Source organism: Populus trichocarpa, chromosome 2 (genome assembly GCF_000002775.5).
Source record: "Populus trichocarpa isolate Nisqually-1 chromosome 2, P.trichocarpa_v4.1, whole genome shotgun sequence".
Lineage (NCBI taxonomy): Eukaryota > Viridiplantae > Streptophyta > Magnoliopsida > Malpighiales > Salicaceae > Populus > Populus trichocarpa.
In genome coordinates, this window is record NC_037286.2 from 24,117,950 (window position 1) to 24,139,979 (window position 22,030).

Here is a 22,030-nt window from a genome sequence, read left to right on the forward strand (position 1 = left end):
AAATAAATAAGAAATATGTTTTGGGGTAAAGCTAGGCTAACATGTGACTCGTGACCTGAACATGAGATATGTTCAGATTACAAGTCTATCATGTGTCCCAAGTCATGATATCAGGATAATTTGATAGGAAAATAAATTGATGATAAATAGAAACAAAACTGGAAAACCAAGAGATAAATGTAGATTAAAATATTTAATATTACAACACGATTCATTTACCTAATTGTGTTTAATACATTTATTTATTAAAATTAATTTGTAATAGATTCAACACACAATTAAAATTTATTGAATATAATAAAAGAATAAAAATACTATGCAAGACTTCACATATTAAAAATATTATATAAAAACTAATATTTTTAATTTTTTAAAATAAACCTAATCTATATAAAATATATAAAAAAAACCATAGATCAATCATATTAACCTCATCAAAAATTAAATACAACCAATATAATTAAAAACTAATCGCTATTTAAAAAATGTTAAATAAGCCAAAAAAACCATAGAGAAGATATATTAATTAATATATAAACTTAAAAGTTATTTTTAAAAATGCATATAAAAAAATATGAATTCAAAAATTCAAAATTAAAAAAGAAAGAAGAAAAAAAAATGAGGCCTCACGTTGCTGGCCTGGTAAGCTCAAAATGGCCCGCTTTTATCATCTCCTGAACCTCTTGTTCAACATCTAGTTTTGAGGATGGTGACGGGCAGCACTGTGAAGAAGGCACATATTTGATTGCTGTATGCAGGCCTCTGAAGATCCCTCTTCTCTGTCTTCAGCCGTTTCCTGTACTGTACCATTTGCCGAAAGAATTTTAATCTTCCTTTTACTCTAACGTAGGGCCATTTTGTGTGTCCTGGTTTGAGCTTTCGATACTTGCAGCTTGGTTATGATGTCTGTTCTGATAGAATCCTGGGGAGAACACAGTGAGGAGCTTGAATCTTGAGTCTCAAAAACCATGATCGGGTTGGGAGAAGTAGGCTGGTTTGCAATAGCCTTCTCTGTCTCAAAACTCTGTCTGTTGGTAGAACTGTCATCTTCTCCCATTAGAAGACCATTGCTGGTAGCAAGTCTTCCTTTTCTTCGATTCAAAAGCTTTTTATATGGATGAAACGTCATGATTTCTGGAAAGAGAGTCTCAATTGGCAAAGATGTAGTATATGTCTCTCAGCCCCTGTGCTGATAAAAAGAAGCATCAAAAGTATCCACTTCACTCCTGCATTCGGTCACGAAAGCAGCTTGGGCTTGACTAGTCTCAGAATCATCATCTTCTTCATCTTCCAATTGTGGGCTAAAAGAGTTCATACTTTACTCTATTGTTCCATATGCGGGGTAGTTTAGATGATCTATCTCCTGAATATTGATGATGTAGTCCCTCCCTTCCATTCTTAATTAAGACTGTATCTTCTTTGATTGGGCTTGTACATTGTGTTGCAATCAGGAATTTCAGTGTATCAAGAGTGTTGAAAAGTAGGCTTATTCTATCAAAACCAAATACTCTTCCCAGAATATGCAGAATCTTCTTGATGCAAGTAACATTCAAAGCCATAATAGGAAGATTAGAAAATGTTACCCATGCTAAATGATCATTAGGGCCATCGGTCTGTGTCCATGGTCTAAGCTCATCAAAATTGTTCTTCCAAGCTCGGGTGTCCACTTGTAGCGCCGCCATCATATCCTCAGCAGAATCAAAAGAGATCAAGGCTTGAGTGCCTCCCATAAAACAGAAACCAATGAGTTGCTTGCCACTGTCTATGAGTCCTCTCTCTTTATGCTTTTGTAGTTAACCCCATCTGATCCTCCCAAATAAGCTAGTCTTCAACCATGCTATGTCTTCCTCAACAGCAACGTGTTGCACAATGGGTAGTGGAGAGGTCTTGCACTCTGAACTCATCGATGTTGTAGTTTCAACGGTAGGGGAGTTAGGCAGTGTAGGTTGTATTGCTCTCACTACTTCTGCGTAGCTTCTATTGTCCCGCTGTCTGACTGGAATGGATGCCCTTGGGGTGGCTTGTGGTCGCCTGGGGAGAGCTATGGGTGAAGGAGGTTGACGGTGGAAACGCACTGGGTTTGCTCGTAGTTTGAATGAATCAAACAATAGATAATTGAAGTGAAGAAGTTCTGTTTGGGAGAACCATGATTTCATAGTGACAAAACCGAATCTCCATTAATCTTTCTGGTTCTTAATTTCTCCTTGAAATGAATAAATTTATAACATCAGTACCATACTTGTAGAAAGCTCTTCTAAATAGAGTAAATTAAGGCCACCCATCAAGGATGTCTTATAGCCAAAAGGCCTTAACACAATGCCGCAATTGCAGTTGATAAAGCATGATGGAAGAATGAATCATGAAATCACCATTGTAATTCCCTGTAACAAGTTTGGCCTCGTGATTTCATCCTCCCAAAATGTTTTCACTACCACCATCTACATTCTAATTATGCAGTGTACAAAAGAGGGGGAGAAAAATGAGAGCATGCATAGACAACAACGAGGGAGATTTCATCAGAATCTTCAAAGCACTTATTCACACAAAAACAAAGTAATAGTCAGCAGATATGATTCCATTATTGCTCAATGCACTCAACACTTTGTTTTTATATACTAAAAAAACTTCAAAATTCAAAGCAAAACTCAATTAATTCACCACACCCACCCACATTCGGTCGAGCAGGAGGTTACATAGATAGATGGCCGCGTTATGCGCCGCAAGCCAGGCTATATCTTTTTTAAATATAAAAGAAAATTCCATGCAAAACTTGAGATTTAAAAAAATTTAGACAATTGGGTGGTCGAGGTAATCGGATTTAATAACCTTAACTAATCTAATAATACTTAAAAAAAATAATGATAATAAAAAAATTGAATTAATAAAAAAATTAACATCCAGATATATATAAAAAAATAATAATAGAAAAAAAAAACCGAGTCAACCCATCAAATCTCTGACTCAGGATATAAGATTGAGAAAATTTCAGGAAAGAAAGGGAAAAAAATACCAAAGGTTAATTCCTAACCAATCAAATATTGAAAAACAAAATTTTAAAAAATATGTTAAAAAAATAGAAGTCAACTAAAGCTAACTTTCTAAACTTATGACGTGGCCCCATATTATTGAAGATAAACCTGAAAAAATCATGAAACAAAATCCTCGATAAACTAAATGACAATGGATGAAATAAAAATAATAATTAAAAACCACAATCAAAGGAATGATTGAGGACTAAGTTTTTTTGTTATATTTTTTCAAAACTCATGGATTTTATTTCTAAATCTTTATAAAAAAATATATAATTTTGACATTCTTGCAGAATAAAATAATTAATCGATCCGGCTAACCTTGGTCAACTTACTCGACTTGTGACTCAGGAGCTGCTTGGGGTGAACCCCTAAGCCGGGTCTGAAAACCATAATCAAAAGAATGAGGATCCAATTTCTTCGTTAAATTCTTTTTATTTTTTTTAAAACCCGTCTTAAAACCCGTTGATTTTTTTTTTGTAAACTTTTGACCAAATTATGTTATTTTTTACATATTTGTAAAATAAAAAAAATTAGTTGCCCAGTACCCCTGGCCAACCCACCTAACCTGTGACCCGGGACTTGTCCGGGGTCGACCTCCGAGCCGAGTTTAAAAAATATAATTAAAAAAATAAGGATATAAATTCTTTGTAAATGTTTTTTAAAACCCGTCGAATATTTTTTTGAGGCCAAGTTGATCTAGGTAACCCTAACCAACTTATTAGATTTGTGATTCACAACTTGCTCAGAGTCGATTTTTAGGTTGGGTTTAAAAACTAGAATTAAAAAAACAAGAATCAAATTTGACATTAAAATCAAATAAAATCAAACAATAAAGGATAAATAATAAAAAAATCACATAAGAAAATAAATGAGGGATGGTTATATATGTGGACAGTCATCCTCTTCGTCCTTAATTATGCTATCAAAACAAGTTACAAATACACAACTACTAGCTAGCTAGGGTATAATTACTTGTACATTTTAAACTCTATTTAAATATAATGACAGCATCGATCCACAGCAATGCGCAAGGACTTAATTAGCTTCGACATATATATATACTAAGTTGAGCCAGATAAAATTAAGTACAAGAACATCAACAGCAGCAAGACATTGGACGTCGTACAAAAGGAAATATTGAACAGAAGGAGAGGCAGCCAATAACATATACGGGATCGACACCCCCACCAAGTGGTTATTAACAATACAATCATACATTAGTACAGGTCCACACATTTAATATATGTGCTAGCTTGAAATTAATATCCTTAAACATGGAGAACATCATGGCTAGTAAATAGCACCACAAGCCAACCCTCCTTTATAGTCTCGGCATTTGTGATCTGCAATCTCTACTTTGACTGAGAAACCAAAGATTACATGGTGATTGTAGCTAGAGAATCTAGGGTTTCAAACAAATTAACTAACTGCCCCAGCTGGAAATCTCACCCTCCATTTGTCCACTCATTTTCATGCATGAAGGAGAGAGAGTGTGCCATCTTCCTTGTCTCTATGATCACTTTACTGTTTGTTTTTGAGAGCCAGAGCCATTATTAGCAGCAGCTGGACAATTTGCATGCGAGTTTCTTTGCGATTTTCCTGCCCTCTTGTTCTCTGGTTTGGGCCCTGCAGGTTGCCGTACCTTCACTCCTCGGATCAACTGTGATGCGATTTGAGTTAGTGTTTATCTATCTATATCATCAGCCTAGCTAGCTAATTAAATCTTTGAAGAATAAATAAAAATACGGGATAATTATTAATATTAAAGCAATTAAGGTGCTCACTCACATATTTTCCACATTTCACATCCGAGTAGATGACTATGAAATCCCCTTCTTGGAGTCCATTTGTTCTCACAAAATCTCCTGAAATCAAGAAATATATATATTATGTATATGCATGCATAGAAGCAGAAAAAAGAAAGAAAGAAAAATTATCCATGAAAAAATAATTATAATTAATTAAATCAAATAAATTTTGCTAGCTAGCTATCAAATTAATACTCACCAGTGTTTTCGAGGAGATACATCCTGCTTTTGTTGTTGGGCCAAAATCTGAAACTCCACAAGGAGGAAAAAGAGACACAGAGAGCAGAGATTTAACTCACAAGTATATTTGATCAGAAATCTAAAGATGAAAGAAATCCATCAATGATTTGAACGATTAATTAATTAAATTAAATTATTTGCAAGTATATTTGAGAAATTAAAAGATGAAAGAAATCCATGAATAATCAGAAAGGTTAATTAAATTAAATTAAATTTTAGGATACCTATAACGCATGTTCCAAACACGAGAAGTCCCTATATCTTCCATGGCGATGGAAATTCCGTCCCTTGCCTCTAGCTCCGGGAGATGTGTTTCTGCTTCTTTCTGCATAAAAACAAAAATAAAAACCTGTAATTAGCAAGAAATTAATTAATTTATGTGTGTGTGTTGATGCCATGATTTGTACCTTTGGCAACACTATCCTCCCAAGACTCCCCACATCACTCTGCTTCAACACTTTCTGAAGGAGAAACCTCAGGTTCTTCTCAGGTTTCCATCCCTAGACAAACAAACACAGACATGCACATAAGATTTCACAAAAAAGGTGATAAAACGCAACGTGGACAATCAAACCAACTGCCAACCTGTCGCCTCTCGGCCGCGGCCTGCCGGTGATTATTAGTCTGTGCTTGCATGGCTGGTCGATCCACCGGTGCATCCACAGTGGTGGAAGCAGAACCTCCACCAGCAGCTGTGGGCCAGTAAACCCAACTACCAGGATTAGATTGACCTGTTGGGGCACCATTGGGATCATCTGAGAGCCTTTCATGCGGATCGCCAGCGCCTTGATTTTGGTGCTGGATATTGTGATGATTCTGATTCCTGTGGTAAGACAAAAACCTTCTCTGCCTAGCCATTCTCTTCTTCCTTGCCTCTTTTGTAGCTGAGGAACCTAACCTCGTCAACCTGTTATCACCATTAGCCGGAACATACTGATATGGGTACTGGTTACCATACCCGGTAAAAGCAGGATTCTGGGGTTGAGCTGACTGGAGATTATTGTCTGCAAATGAGTTGAAGTGTGAAGCCGAATGAAATTGTGAGGGAGGCCATGTTTGATAGGACTGAAGCATGTGATTGCAATCCTGTGGAGTCCCGTAAGGATGGCCATTTATATTAGAAGATCCATTTGAAAACGGGTCACCCATAAATCCAACCATGGGAGAAAAACCTGGCATGACCGTTGCCGGATCTGCGGCAAGATATGGCGGGGGTGCAACGTTCCAAGGTGACTGGGTGAAGCAAGGGTTTGAATGATCAGCTGGTATAGGATTGCAGTTGAGATTTGAATTAGGGTTAGGGTTTTGGTTCTGAAGAGGGTCTTGATTGTATGGATAGAGAAGATTAACGTTGGAGGATGATTCTCTCATGCGCCTTCTTTGTAGATGATTCGTTTGGACCCATTGGAGAATGAGCTTCAAGAGTTGTTTCATGCCTTCTTTACCACCACCTAAACGCCTAGCAGCACACTCTATAGTGGTCTTCTTGAGTTTGACTCTCCTCAAATCATCAGCTGAAACAGTTTCTTTGTTGCTCTTGAGCCAGTCTAAAAACACCATGGCCAGATCATCTGATCTTCCTCCTTGGTGGTCGGCCTCCTGATCATTTTTGCCTTTTGTAATCTCTTCATTTCCAGCTTGTTCATCATATTGAAGCTGTAGCTGATCTTGTGGTTCGTTTTGCTCCATTTGAAACTCCTCAAAGATGCCTTCATCAGGATGAAATATAGATGAAGGATCAAAGAAATCATTACTCTCAAGCAGATCTATGTATCCGAAATCCTCCATCACGTCCATGCATTCAATTCCTAATTCCATCGCTTGATCAGGAGGCTGAGGGACCTCCATTGAGCAAGTGGAAGACAAGGCCGCTGTAGAAACATCCACCGGATCATCCATCGCTTGACTGTTAAAATCATCATTATTGTTATGATGATAGCAGTGATTACGATGTTGATGATTCTTTTCAACATCTTCTTCTGCCTCTGACTTCAAAACAGCCCAAGCAGCCGCTGAAGAAGAGGAGGATGCTGACGAAGAACAAGAGGAAGATGACGACGAAGTTATGGCATTGACAGGAGCCAGAGTGGATGAAGAAGAGGAAGAAGAAGACATGCAAGGAAAATCTGGGAGTGGAGGGAAGTCTTCATAGAAGATCGAAACATCACTCGCATGTAACAGATCTTCTTGCCCTCTCTCAAGCCAGATCTCCTTATCTTCAACAAGGATATCTTGCTCTTCCTCCATAGCATCAAACCCGATAGTAGGGTTTCCTTCATTTTCAACCCCTTCATGCCGATCTTCACCATGCACTTCCAAACCCTTCATCTCTCTCTCTCTCTCCCCCCCCCCCCCCCCACCCCCCCCCCCTCTAATTAAAGCAAATAAAATACAAATAAAAAAGTTACAACTTGAGAGACCCTTTTGAGTTCTGTTGAGGTAGATTTAGAGAGAGAAGAAAAGGATATCGGAGAATACTGAAGGATAGGGTTTTCCTTGTACGGATAAGTGCAATGAAGAAGATTGTTTCTGATTAAGGAAGCAAAAGAGGGTAAGGGCCCGCTCCAAGCATCAAATCCTTAAGAAACAACATAAACTATTTGAATCTATCAACAACAAAGATAACATAAATAATACCTACAAACCATGCATCAAAGAAAGTGACCCCTCCGATCTCTTCTCTAATTCTTTAATTAATTCTTAATTACCTACTAATATTTTAATATATAGGATCATTAACTACTCCAAATTAAATTGAATAAGATCGTTATTAATACCTTAACCCCATCACCAATCCAAGATCAAAAACAGAGAGATCGATCGAACGAACAAAAATCTAGCCAGGCAATCCAAATATCTAGAGAGAGACAACTAGGCCAGGCTTGGAGAATCCCCACATGGTGAAACGCTTTTGAAACACAACCCCATATGTGTTCTGGTCTGTTCCAGGAAGTTTCATACAGTTGTCTAGCCTTTAAAACCTTCTTCTGAGATAAGTCCAAACCAGTTTTTTGTGGGTTTGCAACTATTCAATTAATGTTCATTAGAGATGAGAGAGATAGAGAGTGAGAGGGTGGTTTTAGAGAGATATAGAAACAACCAAACAAAAACAAAACCTCGTGCGCCGCTACTTTCTCAGCCTGACTCCGGATTTTGTGCCACCCGCCATACGTTTTCTCCTCAGTGGTGCAAATTAGCGGTGCCTCAGCCTTCAAGTTTACGAGTGCCAGGGAGTGGACTAAAGTACGGTTCGAATCTTAGCAGTAACTTCCAATAACCCCCATGCTCAAAATACATTATGTATTATTATACGCAAATCACACATTCGGTTGTAATTCCTCGGTTTTTCGTGTTTTTATTTGGGCTGTTTCAAAAATATTTGTATATTTTTTAAATAATTCACAAAAAAAATTAATTTTTTAATTTTATTTTTTAAACACATGTAAAACCAAGTATTAATCTAGTATTAGAAAAGAAAGTTGAAATAAATTATGAAATACAATTCATATTAAATGATAAGATTAAAAAAAAATTAAAAAAACATTGATTAATTAATATTTTTTTCCCTAAATAGATAGACTTCTATGTTTTCTAAAGAAAAAAAATAGTTTTGAAAGCTTACGCATCATATAAAGTAAAAAAAAATGATTTTTTTTATAAATATCTTAAAATTGATTGATGGATAAATAAATTGAAATCTTGGAAATATTTCATATTATCTTAATTTGGCTTCCAACTAATAGCAATAACTGTATGTCTTTCGAATATTAATTTGAATTTTAAGTTTAAAATTGAATGATAAACAGGTAATAATTTAAAGAACTAAGCTTATTTATTATCTTTTAAATTATTTTAATGCATGATAATCTATGGAATTTGCTAAAATTTGAATTTACAGTCGTTAAATTAATCCCCTTTTAGAATACATATAATTATATGGATTTGATCTCCCAGGATTTAAGTTTTGAGTGACTATACAATGCCATTTTTTCTCTCAAATTAAATAATTAAAAAATTGATGTTAATTTTTCCCCTGCAATATTCTATATTAATTCATTTAAATCTATTTTATTTATACAACGTAGAGCAGCACGAGTACTCTGAACTATAGAGATCAATCCCAAGCACCAAAAACCCTTTCTCCATCTCCATATTCACAGTTACATAATAATTTCTGAACTCTAACGACCTCTTTCTCTCTTCAGTTGAGTAATTTGAAATCTTGCAGAGCAGGGAAAAATGGATTCCCTCCCTCATGACATAATTTTCTATTGGTTTAACAACCAACATCCAATAAGGAGGTTGTCTTGATTCGTGGGCAAAGCGGTGCAAGGCAGGCGGTGCCCACTTTGACATTACAAATTCAGCTGCTCCTCTAGGAAACGTGTCCATGCAATGCCTGACGTAACCCTAGATCTGTCTCTCTATCCCGTATCTCTCCCTGATCTGTAGCCAATAACAGTGCTCTTCCGTTTCGATTTCCCCTCTTGATCTGATGCCCACCCATGGGTGTGATTACGTTCACCTCACAAAAGAGCAAGGCGTCTGACAGACTTCTTGAATCCTGCCACGAGTGCTGTTCGTCGTCCTGGAAGACTGCGATTGGTGCCTGTTTAGGTTTATATCAAATTGGAGTTGGGTTTTCGATTTCTTAATTTATGATCTTAAATGTGACAGAACATGTGCGCGTGGGGTTTGTGTATAGCTTGTTGACCTATGGTATCTTGCCACTGTTTTGGATGCCAATTTCACCCGTTTCAAAATTAGAATATATCGTATTTTTTGTAATTAACTCCGTCGCTAATCCCATCTGTATTTGAGAAGGGAGCGTTGGAGAAGACGAGAGCCCCGTCATGGCTAGATCATGATGTACCACAATGCGTTGTCTGTGAGTCAAGGATGTTTAAAAATTCTATCCATGGTTAAATACTGATGAGAAACCAACAGCAAACAAGCACAGCAAGATGTAATATATCCAGTTGTTGAGATAGATACAGAAATGACGCAAAAGAATAAATGAAGGAATAAATAATTAAAGTTTTCGAAGTTTTACTCTTTATATATTTTATAATTTCAATATTGTATTTGAAATTTGTAATATTAATCTTGTATGATTTATTTTGCTCCCTTAGAATTAGATACTGAAAAAAATCTGAACTTGTTAGAATTATGTTTATACAATATGCGGTGGGAACACCAGATCTATATCACAAACTACACGAGTATATGGACGGAGACGACGTAGGATGGCCCAGCCTGTCATGCTTTGGTTGGGAGACTAAGCTCATTTAAGCTTATTTTATTGTTATTTTATTTATTTAGCCCATTTGGACCTGCTCATTGTTATTTTATTATTTATGTTAAACAGTTTGACTTGATGGGCTGAATCCAATAGCGAGATGGTTTAAAGTTTACTATTTATATGTTCTTCTGTCATCTTGAGAGACAGTTTTGGATGATTAATGAAAATATTGCAGATTTTGCACATCTCCAATTCTTTTTTTTTTTTTTTTTTAATTTTATTATTTATTGCTCCGCATCATATGTATTTTGTATGTGTTTTATAAATAATAATAAAAAAAACATTGCACTTTATTTATGGAATATAATTAACAAGCAACAAATGGGGGAATGGGGGGGACTTGATGGGCTGAATCCAATAGCGAGATGGTTTAGAGTTTATTATTTATATGTTCTTCTGTCATATTGAGAGACAGTTTTGGATGATTAATGAAAATATTGCAGATTTTGTACATCTCCAATTCTTTTTTTTTCTTTTTTTAATTTTATTATTTATTGCTCCGTATCATATGTATTTTGTATGTGTTTTATAAATTAAAAAGAAAAACATTGCACTTTATTTATGGAATATGATTAACAAGCAACAAATGGGGGAATGGGGGGGGGGGGGGGGGGGACCAAAGCAACAAGCACTCTCTATAAAGAAGGTAACAATTGTTTTTAATAACCATTGAAATGCAAAAAAAAAAAATAAGAGGTGGAAATTAAAACACAGACTCAATGGTTAATATGAACAGAGGAGTCCTATGGTTGTTTTTTCGGTACAATCATGGTTTTAAAAAACTTTGAATTATTTTTTTTGAATTAATTATTTTTAATATTTTTGAATTGTTTTAATATACTGATATTAAAAATAATTTTTTATAAATAAAAAATTATTATTTTAATATAATTTCAAATAAAATTTATTTTAAAAAACAACGGCAAAAGTGAAATAGAAAAGGAGGTAGAGTGAATCAACAGCAGTTTTCAGTTTTCACAGTAAAGTGAAATAGACAGAGGAGCTGCAGTGTGGCACCAAAAATGTTATTAGTTTATTGAGAACTAGTTATGGTCTTACAAATGTCAAATGCCGATGCCTGTAAGCCCGGTATTTATTACAACAGACGTCACTCTAAACAGAAATGCAGTGATGTAAATCTATAGAGCTAGGAAATAAATAAAAGTAGGAGGAAAACTACAAATAAGAAATCAAGAATCAAGGGATTTGAACTTGATCAAAGGAGGCACAACATACGAGAATGTTGTGCAGCTCAGTTTTTGGTGTTCATGCTGCTCTTGACTGTCTCTGCATTTTCTTTGATGAATTCCTTTGATTCCTCAGCTTTGCCAACTACTGTGTCCTTGATCTTTGCTGTGGTATCTTTTACGGCTCCCCAAGCATCTTGAGCAGTTTGTTTTGCCTTGTCTGCTAGATCGTTTGAGGCCTCCGATGCCTTTCCAGCCACCTCTTTTGTTTTCTGGGTCGCCTGCTCCTCATCAAGTAGCCAAAAGATTAGTCTAAATTGTCAAACATTTAAGAAAACAAATTATAAACACAGTCATACAAATTAATTATCCATTTAGTGTTGTGATTTTCTTATTACATCTTCGACCACAGATTCACCAGCAGCCTTTGCTTCACTGGCTCCTTCTTTTGTGGCCTTACGAGCCATCTCAAAGCCACCTGATGAAGCCTCCTTGCGAGAACTTGCCTGCAATTTCACAGCAAGATTAGTGTTTAACACTCATTGTCAATCACAACCCAACATTACATTACTAGTCATGAGGTGACTTGATCTACCTGAAAACGTCTTGTTAAAGGGATGAAAACTCCAGAGCTCCTTTGGCTCCTAACTATCATAGCACCGAGTTGACCATACCTGGGAAGGGATGTGGTTAGGGCTAGGCTTGCCATTTTCAATATTTTTGTTTCTCAAAGGGAAGAAAAATGCTTTAGTTTTTTATTTTATTTTATTTTTGAAACCATCCACACTGCTTTATATAGGAAGGAAGTGAGTGAGATTTGCAAGTAGAATTCCATGCGGATTCATTGCTAGTGTTGGTGATGGGAACCCTTAGCGCTTTCATCTCGTAATCCCTTTTGAATAGCTACGACCCAGTATTCTAGGCTAGTCATTGGAACTCTAATTTTAGTTCATTCCAAGGCTAATTAATTAAGTGCATGGAATATTATTATCTAAAAAAAACTGAGTATTTACTAAATTAGCAAAAATAATTACAATACATTAATATAAAGAATTAAGTTTATATATATATAAAATTTGTGGATGATTAAGGCTAAGGGTGAATATTTTCAGTTCAGTTCGGTTTTTATAAAATAAAAGTAACCAAACCGAAATTATTTTTTTAAAAAAAACCGAAACCGGTTCAAACCGACCGGTTTCGGTTTGGTTCAGTTTTTTAGGACAAAAACCGGTTCAAATTGGTTTCGGCTCTGTTTTTTCCGGTTTGGCTGGCTCGGTTTTTTTTTGTTTGGGTTCGGTTTGGTTTTTTTGGTTTTAGGCTTATAAAACCGAAACCAAACCGGCCGGTTTTTTCACAATTTTAATCAGTTTTTTTTCATGATTCAGTTTTTTTTGTTTTTTTCCTAATTTTCTCAGTTTTTTTTGTTTTTTTGCTTACTCTTAACGCTATAGAATCTATCCATCTCTGGATTAGAGGTGTGTGCTTTTGACCTTTATTTTTGTTTATCTTAAAGAACATTAATTGTTTATTTTGGTGTTCGGTTCACAGAATTTAACTTTTCTCCTTAAAATCAATCTTCCAAAAGAAAGTGAACATTCTTGAAGTGAGATTTCTAGAAAAGTATATTTTAATATTTGGTTGAAATATGAGATTCATAGGATCATTCCTGCATTTATTTTACTCTTGAAATTCTATAAAAACCTGAAATCAAATTACCGTTTATTTTTAATATTAATTCTATTTTCCTGGTTTCTTAAAAAGATATATCAATACCATTTTATAATTAAATAACAAGGAGGAAGTTCATTGGTGGTTAACCAAGGTGTAACAATAGTTATAATATGTCGGCCGAGCAAGGAGTTCTTAGACAAGATAATTTAAATATTGCATTGTTATACCTTTTTTCTCATATAATTTTTTTATTATTATGATTATGATATTGGTTTTTATCTATGTATGTATATTTTCTCACTCTTTGAGATTTTATATTCTCTTATTTGTGAAGCTATGTTATTATCGGTTATAACAGTTGATTTCTCTCGTATTTCATAAAAAAAAAAAAACAAGTTGCAATGTGTTCATTTTATCTTTTTAGTCACTGTTATATTTTTTAATTATTTTGATGTGCTGATATTAAAAATAATATTTTAAAAAAATTATTTTTTTAATATATTTATAAATAAAAAATATTTTAAAAATTAAATAACCACAACTATATTTTCAAATACCCTCTCGTATATTAAATGATAACAGGAAGGTGAAAGAACACTATTTGTGAAGTAAATAAACTGAGTGGCTGCAAAGAGATTCATAACCTAAAACAAAAAACTATTTGAATGTTGAAAGCGCGAGCAAATTACAAGAATTTCTTTTATAATTGGTAATGAAGCACCAAAATTGCTATTATCAAAACCAAGAACATGTAGTGGCCAGACCTTTACAAACCCGATTCTATTCAAGTTATAGATTCAGCATGTAAACCAGGTTTGGAGTCCTGGACACCTTCGTCATTGGGGGAGGGCTAGGGTAGAATAGTTGTTTTTGGGCTCAAATGCCTGTATTTTAGGCCCAATTATTATTCTATAATTCTATATATTTTATGGAATGAGAATCTATCGCTTATAAAAAAAAATATTCTAAAGAAAGGCTGCAAGGATATAAATTTTGAATACACTGGGAGGAATTCAATTTCATGGATAGGTTGGCTCGCAGCCTAATCTTTTGCATACACCATACAGAAAAAAAATCGAAAAACCAGGAAAACTGAAAAAAAAAATCAAAAAAACCGAATTGTGAAAAAAACCCGACCGGTTCGGTTCGGTTTCGGTTTTATAAGTCTGAAATCAAAAAACCGAACTGAACCGAACCGAAACTGAAAAAAACCGAGCCAAACCGGAAAAAAACCGAGCCAAACCAGTTTGAACTGGTTTTTGTCCTAAAAAACCGAACCAAAACCGGTCGGTTTGAACCGGTTTCGGTTTTTTAAAAAAAAATTCAATTTAATTATTTTTTTTTAATAAAAACCGAACAAAAAATTATCATTCGTCATCCTCCTCTTTGCTTATTTGCTTAATTATTTGACCGCTCTCCTTCAAATATGAACCAGTCAGAGGCTCGTTCTCCATTACCAAAGCTTTCAAAACTAATCAAGATAACATATAGCTAAATTGGTCAGGTAGTACTGTTCTAGTACTACAAACCAAACCTTAGGTTACTGGAATTTTAGGATTACGCTTACATGATTACACGATTATTAATTTCAAAGTCTCATACCCATTACTTGCAGTTAAAAAAAAGAAACTAATTATGACCTCCAGAGAGATTTTCCAAGGTCAAGACAGGGCTTGATTATGAAATAAAGATCTTTTCTAGAACAAAATTCACTGTAACAACAAACCAAGTCCAAGATCACTTCCAAATCTCTCTTGTAAATTTTTATAACTGATTCTATCCTTCCATGGAATTCAGGGTATGATCAGCACTTGGACGAAAAAGAAAAAAAGAAACTCCAAGATTGTGTGTTAGCACCAGCATGCATGCAGCTAGATAACTAGCTCAGAGATACTTCAACAGCAGCTACAATGTTGGAGTTTCCAGGAAGAATGTGGCTGCGCTGGGAGATGAGAGGAGGACATTGTAGCTGAGACATGAGCATTAATTCAGAGCGTTGGTTTTGGTTGAGAATGAAAGTGGAAGCAGGTAGAGAGAGTAACGATGTCCAGCAAACAATCTGACACAGCATTAATTGAAAACTACGTCCGCAGACAACCAGTCCATTTCCTTACCGCCATCTGCCCATATCGTATCCGGGTGTCTTTTTTTGTTATTTTTTCTTTTCAAATTAGCACTTTAAACGTAAAAAATTGGCCCAGTAATATCGTTTTTTACATAAAAACCTTAATTCTATGAGTTTTTTATTTATTTCCCATTTGTATGCTAAAAAATAAACTCCGATTCAAATCTTAAAAAATTATTGTTCACACAGTAATTATCATTTGTTTTTCAATGTTAATGATATAGTCGGATTTATGATAATAAATGATTCTGAGCAGTCACGTGTATGTGTTTACCATAACTAAATAAGGATTTGTCCTTAAATAAATTCAGATATATTTATTGATCAGTAAAACAAATATAAGCACAAGAGAAGATTAGTCACGTCATACCAGAATAACAGAATAAAATGGTCATTACTTTTGATTCGGTTGTTATATCACACTTAAATTACAGGAGTTTCAAAATATTATTTTTCTTATAATAACCACTACGTTGATACATAAATCATCAAAAAAAAATTTCCTTGGGCTCCTGGTTTTAACGGTTTTAATTTTTATTTTATTTTTTAAATTAATTGATCAATTTCACTGAATATTATCGTGCTTCATAATAACGATATGAAGCGTAACAAAGTGGAAATATGCTATATATTTCACCAATTTTTTCTTCAAATAATATTATTCCATTAATTGTTTACGTTTACTGTAGTAATTTCACAATTTATCCATCGTATCCTCGAAGTCCTCCCATTCCTGTCGGTAAGCAAGCTGTCATCATTATATGCTCCCCCACGCAGACCTCCTCTCCTTTCTCTCTGCTTCTCTGCATTTGTGGTCTCTATCTTTTCCATCTATTTTCCTTTTTTCCCTTAATTTAACCAAAGAAAAAAAACTGGTTTAACTTGAAGTACAAGGTGGTATTCTGATCGAGTAGAGATTGCGTTTAATAGATATATTTAAAAGTATTTTAAAAAAATAATAGAAGGGTGGATTGTTTTTGTGTTTTTAAAATATTTTTTAAAAAAATTTATTATTTATTTATTTATTTAATTTAATATTTTTTAGTATTTTTAGATCATTTTAACTTGTTAATGTCAAAAATAATTTTTAAAAAATAAAAACAATATTATGTTGATATATTTTTAAATAAAAAACACTTTAAAAAACATCCATTATCATACTCTCAAATACACTCTTGAACAATTGATGAGTTGACTCAGCAATTTGATATCGAATGTTTTTAATTTAAATTATTTTTTATGTTAATATGGTTAAATATAAATATCATTACAAGTTTATTCGTGATTTTATTGAACTAATCAAACTCGTTTTAAAATTAATTAAGTCAAAATTAATATTTTTTTAAAAGTAAAATAATATTATTTTGATAAAAAAACTAAATTAACCTATAATTAAAAATTAACTTGATAGCATGTAGGTTAACAATCAACCCGAGTTAAGCTTTAATTAATAGAATCTACCACCTATGATTAACGATAAGAGGTAATTGCATAATTTCCCTTCATTTTGAAGCAACATACCAAGATTTTAATGCCAAGAAGGGCATACATACAGTTGTCGTTTTGGAGTAAATAAGACCATAAAGCGGTCATGACAGGATCATGTGGTCCTGTCATTTATTTATTTATTCATTTATTTACATCATGGTCCTGCCAGCTAGCTTCTATATCTTTTCAATTATTTTTTAATATATATATATACCTAACTGTTTTTCTGATTCTTTTATCATTGATATGATTTGATTTAGAATGTTTGAAAGTATGATAACAAATTTTTTATGTTTTTTAAAATTACATTTAATTTTAAAAATATTAAATTAATTTTTTTAATAATTTTAATGTTGCAGTATCAAAAATAAAATTAAAAAATTAAAAAAATTATTTTAATATATTCTCAATAATTTTTTTAAAAAAACAGTTTACACCACCCTACATTACAATATTAATATTTATATTCTCATGTTGAGAGAAGTACGCATTCCACATCTATAGCATCTATAGCTAGCTAGCCGGCTAATAACATGCATGGTTCTTCTCTCATAGTCCCAATCCTAGTAAAATTGCTCATGTATGTGCAACAACTAGCCATTTAAGTGTGTGTTTACAATGATGGCAGTTTTTATAGTTGAGGTTTAAGAAATACTATAAATTGAAACTTTTTTCAAATTTATTTTTTACCATAATTTTAAAAACAGGTTTACACAATAAAAACCAAATAATTTTAAAATTATGGTCTATTAAAAAAAACATTTTCAATTGCGCTACTCCACAATCCCAAACGATAGTTTTATTAAAAAAAACTGAGAGGGGTGATGAATTCATTGCTCCCTTAGACATATTTTACTGTGGACAGGAACAATGAATTTACCATCTTACCTTTTAGAAAAAAGTTTTAGTCTAATGGTTTAGAATATAGTTGTCTTTGCAACGGGGGCATTTTGACATTTTTAAATGGACGGAGGGCAAGATGTGTATTTGCCTTTTAAATTATACAGTAAATTATCTTAAATACCCTTAAGATTATAATATTGTTGGATGTTATTGAGGGGTAGGTTTGTGTTTTTAATTATGAAGTGTATACTTAAATAACCAATTTGTCCAATATATACGAAAATACTTTGATTGTCAAAGAAGGTTGTTTTGGTCTTATCCTTTTAATTTGAACAATCAGAATTCCTCCTTGTCCTTGGGGTTCGAATTTTTTTTCCTGTTGGATTTGAGGGCATTTTCGTTACTGCATTAGTGGTTTTTTTGTTTTTGATATTAGGTAAAGTGGAGGTTAGTTTTGTCTTCTAATAAATTAAAAGTATTTAAAAAATAATTGTTGACGCGTGATGAGTACGCATCAGTGTGTTTTGCACTCTACCGTATTTGGATGGCACATGCAACTAATTCTGACAACCAAAAATGTCATTCCAGAACGTCTTTAGATTCGTCTCATTGTCTCCTTCATGTAACGGTGGAATGTGTAGAAAACAGAATTCGAGTTTGGCTTCGACAGCCATTTCATTTTTTTTCTTCTTTCTTTCCTCTCTCTCCCTCGAGTTTTGCGTCTTGCCCTGCAATTTTTCAAACCAACCCCTTTTTTTATTTAGTCCCTGATCTTCTAGTTGATGTTTGTTTTATTTCAAATAACTTATAAAAATCACATTTTGTTTCAATTTCATTCTTATTGGATTTTTTTTACTTCTCTTTTTTTATTTAGTCCCTGATCTTTTGGTTGCTATTTATTTTATTTGAAATAACTTATGAAAATTAAAAGTTGTTTCAATTTAATCCTTATTTGATTTTTTAATTTGTCAGATTTGATCTCTATTTTTTAATTGCTATTTATGTTATCTGACATAATTTTTATAATTTAATTTTTTTGGCGATTTCACCCTCAATCATTTTTTCCTATAATGTTTTATCCTTATTCTTTTGATTTTTTTTGTTTTGCCAAATTTTTTAGTTTGATATTTTTTTTACACTTAATTCCATCATTCAACATTAAGTTAATTTGGATTTGAGTCTCCACTTAAGCCCGTTTTGGAATTTCATGAGTTGTAGTTTGAAAAATTAACTCAATTTAAGGATGTTCGCTAGGGTTTGCTTTGGTTTTTTTTTTTTTGTCATTCTTTAACGATAATATTTTTTTTAATTTTATCATTCAATATTTATTTTATTGGAGATTAAGGCTCTATGTTTTCTTTATATGCTTTATACATTCTTTGTTTATATATATATATATATATATATATATATATTTGGTTGAGTTATTTGGGGTCTTTTTATTTTTTGTTCTTTGTTAAATATATTTTCTCTAAATAAGGTTTTTTTTCTTAAATAAAATAGAATTGATTAATTGAATAGACGAATACTCATTTTATTGTGTTTTTTTTTCAATTTGCTTTTCCAGGGCTTTACTCTAATGAAGGTGGAGCTTGAATCATCTCACCAAACTCTTTTGGTTATGAGTGATGTCCACGGTGGAATGACGGCGGGTCTCTAATGATCTTTTTTTTCTTTTCTTTACAAATATAATACCGATATCTTATTTTTTTAGTTAATTATTGCCAAGTATTTTTTTATGATTCATTTGCTATTGTTAATTTCAATTTAAATTAAATTATTAAATTAACCAATCTTATTAGATATAGACAAGTTAATGACTTGAGTGCCAGAGTTTTTTATTTTTTAAGAAAAACATTGCATGAACATTTCTTTTTTACATTAAAATAAAATAAAATTAGCATGAGGCATTACGCGAGCTCCTAGTCTAGCTGCTACTAAGTGGCATACTGTCCTGACAATATAAGCCAATGTGTTTTCTTGCCTGTAATGATTTCTTTTTCAATAATAATTAGGTATTGAGATCTGCTGTACAAATCTTTGGAAAACAGTTAAATTCATTTTTAACGAACCACTATGTGCTCTCATTCAATATACATTTAATTCAAGAAACCTTCTCCCACATGTAAACCTGCCTTTAAAAGGAGCTTCAATGCATGGCAGTACTGGCACACCATTACTACAGCAGCAAATACTTTCTTGATCAGATTTAGTACGATAGAAATATAGAGAGACAACATGGCAAGGTGTTATTGCATTCTAGTTTTAATTGCTCTTGTTATTGCTCAAGCAAGTGCTAGGGACGTGCCCATAGACGCTGGCCTCGATGACCAAAAGAACTTCATCGCATATGGCGGTGTAGGTGGCTTTGCTGGAGTTGGTGGTCTGCCAAACCTTGGCGGTGTTGCTGGTGGCCTCGGTGGACTTGGTGGGGTTGGTGGCTTGGGTGGAGACTCAGGTAGTGGTGGAGCTCTTGGTGGAGGTGTTGGTGGAGGCGTTGGTGTTGGTGGAGGCTTGGGCGGTGGCAGTGGAGATTGTGCTGATGGTGATGCTGGCTCTCTCTTCCACCCTTGATTTCGCTCCTCATTGGCTCTTCGTTATATATCTACTTTAATAAGTTGCTATACGTAGACATTGTGCTTTTTAATTCTTCTCCTGTCATCTTTCATTGCTTTCGGATTACATAGGTAATTTGTCAGCAGGCTCTTCATTTGATTTGCGAGGATCTTTATCTATCTATCTATTTATCTGTCCTTCCTGTACTACGTTTTTCTTGATCAAGCCAATTTGTATTCAAGTCTTACTATTTCATTGAAAAATAAGAAATTAAAATTAGCATAAAATTGGTCCATTTGTTAATGTGGAAGAGCATTACAAGTTTACAACAGCTCAGAGGAGCTATAACAATGGTGCCCTGGAGACAATTCTCCAGAAGCACTCACCAGTCAATGTCAAAGAATTAGCCATCACAGCACTCAGTCATCTATATATGAATACAATGGAGCAAATAGTTTTCAAACAAGCTGCAACAGTAGTAGACAATTGTATTAGAAACCAAGAGGATCAAAATCAGTAAGCATCACTACTAGTAGGCTAGTAGCAGAAAATAGTATGCATACTAAGCTGTAGTAGCAGAAGAGGGGCAGCGCCCAAAGATAGCAACGATCAGTGCCTAAGTAAGCAGCACTTGAGACAATTAAGTATCCAATGGTGCGAGGATAAATGGGAGCATCAGGGAAAATTCTGACAAGAGAAAAAAATTCCAAGACACTCAGCAAAGAGGAAAATCCCATTCTGTCCCTGCTCCCAGAATCAATGACCGAGCTTAACATTGTTACTACTGACAGCTAAAAATTGGAAGGATTTCTTGACGTATGCTTCTTAACACAGACAAAACTAAGGGTTGCAGACGTGACCACAAAGAATTTCAGGACAGTACTGTAGCCAATCTTAATTCTGCAATTTCACCACCGAATCTTGTTCCTGATTTGACCAAAAGATGTTGTCATCAACTTGGATTAATTCATCTCGGATCGAGTAAGTTAATTTCTTTAATCCTAGTTGTATTTGTTGCCTTAATGTAATTGCAAAGTAATCAGAAGTTTTTGTTATCCAAATTCATGAATTAAGCTTCAGCTGGAAAGCTCAAATTAATGCATTACATATAGCCAACCAGTAATGATTAATATTATATAGTTGTCCCGAGCCATGCAAGTTATATCAAATATTTTTAATATAAAAAAAATATCATAGTGTTGCTAATATTTTCCTAGTAGAATAAAATTTAAATTGTTTGAGAGTTAACTTGAAGTAATTCGATCAACATGACAGTTTCCAAGACAATCTAGATGGCCTATAAAAATATAATTTAACTAAATAATTTTAAAAGACATCTTTTTTAAAATAAATATTAAAATAATAACATATTAGAACAGAGTCAGCCCAAGTTATCTTGTTAAATTTGTATTATAAATCATGATAACCTTATATAAACAAACAAAAACAAAATATGAAGTCAAACTCTCAATTAATAATATGTTGAATAATGAAATTGAAAAAAAAATCAATAAAATCTAATATCCACATAGAAAAAAAGAGAAAAAAAACCTCAAGTTGACTCGCGAAACGGATCATGAGGTGAGATAACCACATAGAAAGCAAACAGTGATAAATCATGAAGTCTAATATCCAATAAACCACATGTTAAATGATGAAATTACAGAAAAAAAAATAGATTAAAAAAGGCAAAAAACAAAATCTACTATAATGAATAATGTTTTGTGAGGTGGTGCTCATAAAAAACACCACCTCATTTACTTTTTTAGCAAACCACA

The 22,030-nt window shown here is 33.5% G+C and overlaps 3 protein-coding genes across 4 annotated transcripts; 1 reads left to right on the top strand and 2 right to left on the bottom strand.

The window, feature by feature from the left end:
- Nucleotides 1–4,193: 4,193 nt before the first annotated feature.
- Nucleotides 4,194–7,427, bottom strand: LOC7471190 (B3 domain-containing transcription factor ABI3). Of its 2 annotated transcripts, none has more exons than XM_024595252.2 (6): nucleotides 5,666–7,427; nucleotides 5,488–5,580; nucleotides 5,305–5,405; nucleotides 5,040–5,086; nucleotides 4,821–4,897; nucleotides 4,194–4,692 (listed from the first exon to the last, which is right to left on the bottom strand). In XM_024595252.2, exons 1-6 carry the CDS (start codon nucleotides 7,406–7,408, stop codon nucleotides 4,549–4,551), a joined length of 2,205 nt encoding a protein of 734 aa, XP_024451020.2. In that variant the 5' UTR covers nucleotides 7,409–7,427; the 3' UTR covers nucleotides 4,194–4,548. The 2 variants fall into 2 exon arrangements, with proteins under 2 accessions (XP_024451020.2, XP_024451019.2); XM_024595251.2 differs by having other exon boundaries at nucleotides 5,040–5,092.
- A 3,966-nt stretch (nucleotides 7,428–11,393) lies between these two features.
- Nucleotides 11,394–12,346, bottom strand: LOC7471191 (uncharacterized protein At4g13230). The gene is made up of 3 exons (XM_002303053.4): nucleotides 12,165–12,346; nucleotides 11,968–12,075; nucleotides 11,394–11,850 (listed from the first exon to the last, which is right to left on the bottom strand). Exons 1-3 carry the CDS (start codon nucleotides 12,276–12,278, stop codon nucleotides 11,635–11,637), a joined length of 438 nt encoding a protein of 145 aa, XP_002303089.1. The 5' UTR covers nucleotides 12,279–12,346; the 3' UTR covers nucleotides 11,394–11,634.
- Nucleotides 12,347–19,780: 7,434 nt separating this feature from the next.
- LOC7471192 (glycine-rich protein 5) lies at nucleotides 19,781–20,458 on the top strand. Its single transcript, XM_002301790.4, has one exon. It carries the CDS (start codon nucleotides 19,935–19,937, stop codon nucleotides 20,268–20,270), a length of 336 nt encoding a protein of 111 aa, XP_002301826.2. The 5' UTR covers nucleotides 19,781–19,934; the 3' UTR covers nucleotides 20,271–20,458.
- Nucleotides 20,459–22,030: the final 1,572 nt, after the last annotated feature.